The 9,479-nt window shown below is 34.2% G+C and overlaps 1 protein-coding gene across 1 annotated transcript in view; it reads right to left on the bottom strand.

The window, feature by feature from the left end:
• Positions 1 to 4,533: 4,533 nt before the first annotated feature.
• LOC106678555 (ankyrin repeat domain-containing protein 50) overlaps positions 4,534 to 9,479 on the bottom strand; it is an 11,864-nt gene continuing 6,918 nt past the window's right edge. Inside the window, exon 2 of the mRNA XM_014417131.2 lies at positions 4,534 to 7,336. Within this exon, the coding sequence (XP_014272617.2) occupies positions 5,414 to 7,336 (1,923 nt within the window). The 3' untranslated portion in view covers positions 4,534 to 5,413. The remainder of the gene's footprint in view (positions 7,337 to 9,479) is intronic.

Raw genomic sequence — 9,479 nt, 5'->3', positions numbered from 1 at the left:
CAGTTTCTTCTTTCCCTAAATTTCGGTTCATAGTGTGGTACGAATAAGCTCATGTTGAAATTAGAGATGTGCAGTACTCGGTTATTTTTCTTTTAATACTTTTGATAGTCGGTCATACTCATGCAATATTAGTTATAGTCCTAGAAGGGTGAGAAAAAAAAAGTGATTTTACCCCAATTGTTTGTTACGTTAATGAAAATTATATTTAGTCTGAGAGTCTGTGCAAAATAATCAATATTATCTGATGAAAACTTTGATAGAACTTTTTAAATTGTTTATTGCATTGCCAATAAAGAAATGAAAGTCTGTCAATCATATCTTGGTAAGTGCAAAAATTGCAGCTGTTTCACAACTTTAAAAAATTTTAATTTTTTATTCTGAGCTCCATATCATTATAGCTACCTAGAAAACCTAACAGAACATCATTTAAAGTTGAGTAATTTTATTAATATATGAGCTCTAAAAGAGCTATTTATGTTTGATAGTTCCCGTGATTTACTTTTTAGAAAGCAACATTTGTTAAAAAATTAGCTGAAAAATCAGTAGTTTGTGAATTTATTTTGGGAATTCTATATTTAAAGAACCATTAGATGTACAGATTAGCCCTCAAATTAAAGATAGCGTAATGTACTATGTTGTAGTTAATGACATTTATCTTCGTAGAAGTTGTATTTTTCATGATATTTGTTGAAATAAATTGATTTATAGTTGTTCGGACACAATTCCATCTGCAAAATTCATATTCATAAGCCAATATCATAAAAACTACTACTCCTATGATGATGATAATGTCATAAACTGCTTCATAGTACAACACCCTAGCTTCAATTTCAGATATCTGTATGCCTAATGATTCCTGAGATATTTTTTTTTATAAATTAGAAGTTTTGTCGAACTACTAGAAATCAACGCATGAATTTATTTTTGCAAATGTCATGAAAACTAAATAGCTCTTTTAGGACTCATATTTTAACAAATTTACTCTACTTTAAATCATGTTCTATTAGGTTTTTTTAGGGTTGAAGGTAGCTTTAAAGATATGGAGCTGCGAGTGTAAAATGAATTTTTTTAACGTTCTGAAAAAGCCACCGTTTTTGTAGTTAGTATGATCGGACTGACAGACTCTCATTTCTTTAATGGCAATGCTATAAAGATTCAAAAAAGTTTCTATCGGATAATGTCAATTTTTTTTGCACAGGCTCTCACTAATATTGTTGTTAGTCGCCCACATTGATGAATACCAACCATCTATCTATTAGTAGGCACTACAATCCTGCGATGTGTCCTGGCCTCCTCTATGAGCCTCTGCCATTCGGTTCGGCTTTGGGCTGCTCCCTTCCAATTTCGGACTCCAAGCAGGTCTCATGCGTCTTGTACCACGCCATCCATTCTCCGGAGCTTGGGCTGTCCGACTCTTCTTGGACAATGGATTTCTTCTTCCATGACTCTCTTAGGCATTTCGCCGGGACTCATCCGTGCAACATGTCCTGCTCACCCAAGACATCCCAGCTTAACATAATATCTATATTCTGGAGCAGCTCATAGAGATCCTTATTTCTTCTTCTCCAGTTTTCCTCATCCCTTATCAGCCCATAGATTCTTCAAATCTCAGTCTTCCTCTCAAAGACCAACAGATTATTTCTATCCTGTGTGAATAGGGTCCATGCCTGGGAGGCATGTGTTAGGACAGGCCTAATCAGTTTTAAATAAATGGACCTTTGTTTTCCTGCTAATGAGCTTGCTCCAGAACTGTTTTAACAGACCAAAATAGCATCGGTTAGCTGCTGTGATCCTTTGCTATATTTCAGTAGAGACATTATTTGTTGCTATGACCTGAGAACCAAGGTAAGGAAACTCCTCTACTCTCTCAAAGATACAGCTTTCTACGACAACCTGTCTGGCTCCTCCAGTGTATATATATTTCGTTTTGTTTTCATTAATAGCCAGACCCATGCGTGGGTTAGCTCTCTGTAGACTCGGTAAGCGCAATAAAAGATCGCGCCACTATATCAAGGTTATTCGCATAACCATGCAGGTGGACCGATTTGTTGAATTTGATGCCATTATTCTGGATACCTGATTCTCTCACTACTTTTTCCAGGATCAAATTAAACAGGAGGCACGCTAGAGCATATATTTTGATAATTTATTTTGGCAAAAATCATAGAAACTATTACTCGTTCAAACAAAATAGTGGTATTAATCAGCTTAGGAGTAGTAATAGCAGTTTCCGTGATATTTGCCGAAATAAAATTGTAAAATGTTGATTTCTCATATTCAGAAAAAAATTTTGGTTTACAGAAAACTATCTCAGGAACAATAGTACGTAAAACATACGTTGAGATGCATATTAGCACCCAAATTAAAACTAGTTAAATGTAGTTGATAACGTTTATCTTCATTGGCGCAGCAGTTCCGTGATATCCATCAAAATTATTTCACAAAATATTGAAATTTCGTTATTTAGAAAAAAACTGTTGCTTTTTGAAAAAAACTGTATTGTACATAAACAAGCTCTATTAGAGCTCATATTTAAAAAAAATTCTCTACTGTAAATAATGTTCAATTATAATTTTATTGTAGATAGTATTAAGTTGCTATGTTTGCTAGCAATCCAATGTATTCGGGCAGCATTGCCAAATAAAGCAACTATCTCTGGGGAGCTCCGAGTGAAAAATTAATTTTTTATTACATTTTTAAATAGCCACTATTTTTTATTTCTCCCCAACTATGGTTGGCATAGTCATCAATTTTGTCTGGTAACTATTTATAGTTTTCATTAAAATAATAAAAAAAATTGGGGTGAGATAACTTTTATTTTCCCTCTTGGGCTCTTGGTCTATTATATGTTTGTTGAGTACAAAAAGTACTTGTAGTTTATATGTGATTGCAAAAAGTACACTCCCAAAATCAACTAAGTACTTTTCCATTGTCAACTACTCTGTCATTATTAAGAAAAATATTTTTTAAATAAATTTTTATTTCTATTTTAAGATCCACTGTGATGTCATTACTGGTATAGTTACATATATATTTTTAGTAATTATAGTGTTTATAATTAGACACTCATTATGCTACAGATGATAAATAACATGTTATATGCATATTCTTCACCTGCAGATGTACTACAAACGATTTCATACCATATTATATCTTGAGGTGTAGATAGTTGACTGTAGATTAATAATTGGAGAAGATGGCCGGGGAGGTGCGGTCAGCAAAAAAAACTTAAATGAACAAAAAATTATTTATTCATGCCGACTTTTCGACCTGAGTTTCAGGTCTTCATCAGGGCTATAGAACAAAAGAGATTACAACCATCATTTAGAGAAACATAAAATTGAAAAGAAATATTATACATACAAATTTGGAATAATACAAAATAATTGATTGATAACCATGGAATTAGGCAGTAGCAGATCGATAACAGTGAAAGATGAAATATAATATTATGTCGGTAAGAAGATATGTAAGTAGTTTCTAAAAAACTGAAAAGCGATTTGAATCTACTAATTAAACAATGTAACAGAAAATGATAAATATAAACATGGATATATGATATAATGGGCAAGAAAGTTATATAGATTAGTACAAAAAAATTTTTCTTGTTAGATAAACATTAAAGTAAAAACAATATTTTTTTTTAAAATAGGGAAAAGATAGTTGGAGAATGGGAAATAAATAATGTAAGAAATATGAGAACGAGAGAAGAAACTTGCAGTTTAGCGGGGAATCTTGGCTAAAACTGATTGATTTATAGAAAGCTACACTAGAGTGAGCGACGAAAGGACAAAGGATTCACTAGAAACTTAAGACTTATAAGATGAATTTATATGTATTGGTATATATGTTAATACTCACATCGTTATTCATATATAAGTCATTTACCTATTGTATCATGTATTTAATTTTTTGTCACATTGTTCAATTTTTAGATTCAAATTGTTTTTCAGTTTTTTAGACATTACTTACATACAATATTATACTTATTTTCTTATCTACTACTTACATAGAATATTATACTTATTTTCTTATCTACTACTTACATACAATATTATACTTATTTTCTTATCTACATAATATTATATTTCATCTTTCATTGTTATCAATCTGCTACTGTATAATTCCAAATTTGTTTGTACACAAACTTGAAATTCTTAATTACCACCTCACAAAAATGTAAATGATCAAATTTTCAAAACTTCCTAGACCTAGGAATTTCCTATCATATTTTTACTGTGGAGAGCAGCATTGATTTATGTTATGTTTTTATAATCCTCCAAGTTTTGGACCAACAACATTACTTTTGTTAAGTTTAAAACTATAAATAGAATATTGTTTCAATGGCTGAAAACTTAATGTTCATTGTGAAGGAGTATAGGTGAGACAGATGTGATAACTTCTCTGCCATTACTATAAACCTTCACGCCAGACGTAGAACAATAGTACTGGCATGGCAGTAAATGTTATTATGATAGCAACTATCATACTAGGTAAGGAAAGCATTATAATCATTATAGGATAATCAGGAAACAGTTTAGATAAAGTATTTTATTAGCCCATAACTCAAAAAATATACAGTTTATGGTAAATAATAAAGATCACTTGAATGTAAATTAAATTCACCTCAAAACAAAAAAATATATATCTATATTCTTAATATTTCTATAGTCTTTGGTGTAAGTTGTCATGTTACATACTTATTCCTTTAAAGGCGTACTACACATATTTGTTTTGATACAATTATTGTATTAATAATTGTAGTTACTTAAATATACTTATTAATAAGTAAGCTAAAGACTTACATAAGTTAGCTAAAGATTACATAAAAAAAACAATAATTTGTTTATCTAACTTGAACCTCTTCAAAAAGCTGAACTTTACTACTTAAAAATAAATACTAATGATATGTAAAGATTAAAACATCTACTGCAGCAAAATTTATACACCATATGGCCTCTCCATATTCAAATTGTGAAAACACAAGACCTCCAATGCTGGATAAATATTCTTGACTTCATTGATAGTATATCATATATAGTGAAATTGCTGCAAAGAAAATAAAATAAATGCATAGATCTGGACTGGATGAATATATATAAATGATGGATGGATCAGGTATTTGAGTAGACTACAGTTTTCACAGTGATTAGGAGAACATGCTAGAGAAATTTTACTCAGGCAATGAAGACATGTTTTAGTTTTTAAAACTTTTTTTGGCACTTCTTTATTATCATCAACAGTACATATATTTTGTTGAATATTTGAGCTATCACTACTCTATAATGGTTGAGATATTAAGCTATTAAGGATATTATGGTTTCATTCATCCAACATTGGACAATTTTTTTTTTAATTATAGAAAACCAATACACTATTGTGATATTCAGAGGAATTCGTTCCACTCACTATTTCACTTATCGTACTGATCAAGTAAACTCACAATTTTGAAATGCTTTTGAACTTTGGCTGCTTCCCTTATTGTTTTAGGATTGTTCCCAATGACTTCAATATTGAGGTCAGCGCCCCTGTCTAACAGTAATTTGCAAGCATCATAATTACCATTAAAAGCAGCTTCATACAATGGAGTCTTATTTTGTTTGTTTCTAACATCCACATCAATGTTTAGCGCAAGCAACTGTTTAATTACAGCAACATTACCTGTACCTCGGGAGGCAGCATGTAATGCTGTCCATCCATTGTAATCTGATGTTCTTATATTTACATCAGCTCCTTTTTCGATCAAAATTCTAACAACATTTTCACGTCCATAGTATGCTGCTAAATACAATGGAGTCTTATTATCCTTATTTACAACATTCACATTAATGCCATGTGCAATCAAATATTTAACTACATCAACATTGTCACCCCCTTGGCAGGCAGCATGTAAAGCTGTCCATGTTCTAGCTTTTGATTTTATTTTTACATTTGCTCCTTTTTCAATTAAAAATTGCACTACACTTTCATGTCCCCAGTATGATGCCTCATACAATGGTGTTCGGTCATCATGGTTTTTGACATTTATATCAATACCTAAATTAACAAATATCTTAACAATATCAAGGTGTCCATTAGCTGAAGCAACGTGTATGGGTTCCCAACCATCAGCCTTTGTTTTAGTGTGTACATCAGCTCCATGATTGAGTAACAACCTAACAACATCTGTATTTCCCCAATAAGATGCTTCATACAATGGAGTTCTATCATCATTGTTTTTTACATTGACAGCTACCCCTTGCTCTAATAGTATTTTAACAATACTCTCGTGACCATGTGCTGCAGCTGTATGAATAGAAGACCATCCATCTTTTTTTGTAGTAATATTTACGTTTGCTTCTCTTGCAATCAAAATTCTGACGACTGCTTCTTGCCCCCAGGAGGATGCTTCGAACAAAGGTGTTCTATCATCAAGATTTTTTACATCTACATATAAGTCAGTATCCAGAAGCATCTTGGCGATCTCTAAATGCCCTCTTTGAGCCGCTGCATGCAAAGAAACCCAGCCATCACCTTTCGTCTTGATATTTACATCAGCTCCTGTTCTAAGGAGTACCTTGGTCACTTCAGTTTGCCCCCAGTATGATGCCTCAAATAAAGGAGTTCGGTCATCATTATTCTTTGCATCCACATCTGAGCCTTTGTCCAGGAGCATATTCACTATTTTCAGATGGCCTCTTCCAGCGGCCGTATGTAAAGGCCACCAACCATCTTTAGTTTTTAAATGGATATTGGCATCTCTGTCCAATAGAAGTTTAACAATATCATCTTGACCCCAGTAAGAAGCTTCAAACAGTGGAGTGATACCATCTAGGCTAACTGAATTTATATCTGCGCCAGCATCCAACAACTTGACAACTATGGAGTAATGTCCACGTGCTGAAGCAATATGTAATGGGACAAAGCCAGCTGATATTGTTTTAATGTTGATTTCGGCATCATGTGCAAGAAGAACTTCAACAACATCTTCATTCCCCCAATATGAAGCTTCATACAATGCTGTTTTATTATCATAATTTCTCATGTTTATTTCTGCACCTTTATCGAGAAGTTTCAACACAATTGAAACATGCCCCCTTCCTGCGGCTGCATGTAAAGGGACCCTGCCATCTGTTTTGGTCCTCTCGTTGGGGTCAGCTCCTTTCTCAAGAAGCAATTCGACAATGTCCTCAAATCCCCAGTAACAAGCTTTGAAAAGTGTACTCTTGCCATCAGTATCCTTTAAATTATCGCCTTCAACATGTTCATATACTGTGTAGCCATTTAATAATTGCTGTTGTTCATCAGGCATCTTCTCAGTTACATTTACTGTTGCAGTTATCTTCTCATCCTGAACCTGAAACAAAATATCATATTAGAATCCAAATGTTTAAAGGTATTTGATGTTGGGCTGGTAGATTTGTGATGGCAAGAAGTAAATGATAAATCCATATACATATACTTAATATTTATTAAATGGTTCACCAAAGGTTATTCATTTTATGGAATGTTGACACACACAAGGTAAACGAATAAAATAGTTTAGAAGTTGTTCTTTGTATTGAATATTCGTTAGTGTAGGTACGTTCCTAACTAGGAGAAAATTTGTTCTTCAATACTGAAACAGTGGTTTCTTAAATCAGAATGCTACCAAAAGATCTGTTGTTACTAGCTAACAGGGAGCACTTTATAGAAATAAGCGGAAACCATTTGGTAAATGACAAGAAAGGATAGTGCGTTACCCAGGATGCCCTGATCAGAAATTCCCCAATTCCTGAAAGAAGAATTTAAATGATAATTTTTCCCTCTTATGGAAAAGGAGATGGGGATTCTTGCTGGAAAGCTGAAAAGAGAGATAGAGGGGGAGAGAGAGAATGGAACACTTTGGGTTATATCTTGGACATGGAGACTTCTGGAGAGACCTTTATTTGGACTCCCACTGAAGACTGACTGGGACATCTGGAGAGATGGAGACTGATGGAATATAGAGATTTATATCAGATAAAGCTATGCATTTAAATATCATTTTTTTGCTTCTGTAGTTTTGATATCTTATATAGCCCAACACCTACTAATACAGTGGTATAATAAATATTCTATGTTAATAATTTTCAATGAATGCGTACTTAACTTGGTAATTGGTAAACACGAAATAAGCTTTTATTGAATCACATAATACTACAAACAGACTTGGATTCATTTATTATTCTGTCGGGGTTGTCTGGTCTTAAGTGGTTCTCCAGCCAGATATACACTTAACAGAAGGCCCCCGACAAGGCGTATTCATTAATAGGTTAGAAAGGAAGGCCGTGCCAGGAGATGAGCACTGACTAGGTAGAGGAGGTCTAGGCTAGAGAGTCTGGGGTAGAGTTCTAGTTGCCGAGATGAAGCAGACGGACTAGAACTGTCATGATAGGAGCCAGCTTACTAGTTGCCGAGATGAAGCGGACGGACCAGTAAGCTGATAAGGCTAGGTGCAGCTCTAGTTGCCGAGATGAAGCGGACGGACCAGTAAGCTGATAAGGCTAGGTGCAGGTCTAGTTGCCGAGATGAAGCGGACGGATTAAGATTGCTGGAGAAAAGGAAAGGAGATAGGCCATCGTCTAAGGTGAGCATAATAAAAACCAACTCTTGTGAGAATAGATTGGCAATGAACTTCTCTATCTCAAGTAGAGTGTAAGCCACCAGTGCTATGACTAGACCCGGATAAAGGCTTGATTAACGGTTTTTTTCTTACCTCCTATTTTATTTATTTAAACATATACAATTATATATATACAACTTAGAACTAAGGATTATATATACACTGATACAATTTATCTTTGTTTGCCTTATGGCACATTGGTTAACGGATTTTTTTTTTGTTTCACATCACCTTTATTCATAAAATAATTACAAAATATAAACATATGTACAATACAGTATATATATATACAATTTGTTGATTTTTGCCCTTTTACTGGAGCTGTGCTCCAATCTAAGGGATGGCTCGATATAATAAAAATTTTTTGAAATTCCACTGTTCAATTTCAAGTTGAAAATATGTGAGGTGCTGGGGCGCACTTCAATTTTTTGAGTTTTCACTAAATCTAAAAAAACTAAAACTGAAAATTGTGTCACTGTCACTTTTGCTGGGTTAAAGTTGTGAAGGTCTCGGGTGTAAATCCTGCCATCGGACTGGTGGAGGTGCTGGTGTCAGTGCCTGGAAGAGTGGATTGGTTAAAAATTGGAGAGAGTCAAAGAACTTGACGTGCCTCCGACCAATGAACTCTGTCACTGTGGGCAGTTCTAGGAGTTGATGCAGTTCCGGGGGCTTCTTCCTCTTCCACGATGTTGTGCGGACCATCCTCCGCGCATGGTTTCCTGGAAACGCTGGAGGTGTCCCTGCGTGCTTTCGGAGAGGTAGGTGAAGAGTGGTGACCCGTAGAGGAGCGCCGGCCTCAGAATACTTTTGTATATCTGCAGTTTAAGCCGCAGAGAGAGCGCTGGTGATGTGAGGA

Source organism: Halyomorpha halys, unplaced genomic scaffold (genome assembly GCF_000696795.3).
Source record: "Halyomorpha halys isolate HHAL.00 unplaced genomic scaffold, Hhal_1.1 Scaffold146.1, whole genome shotgun sequence".
NCBI classification, from domain to species: domain Eukaryota; kingdom Metazoa; phylum Arthropoda; class Insecta; order Hemiptera; family Pentatomidae; genus Halyomorpha; species Halyomorpha halys.
The sequence above is the reverse complement of the archived record's forward strand: the minus strand, read 5'-3'. Positions and strand labels throughout refer to the sequence as shown.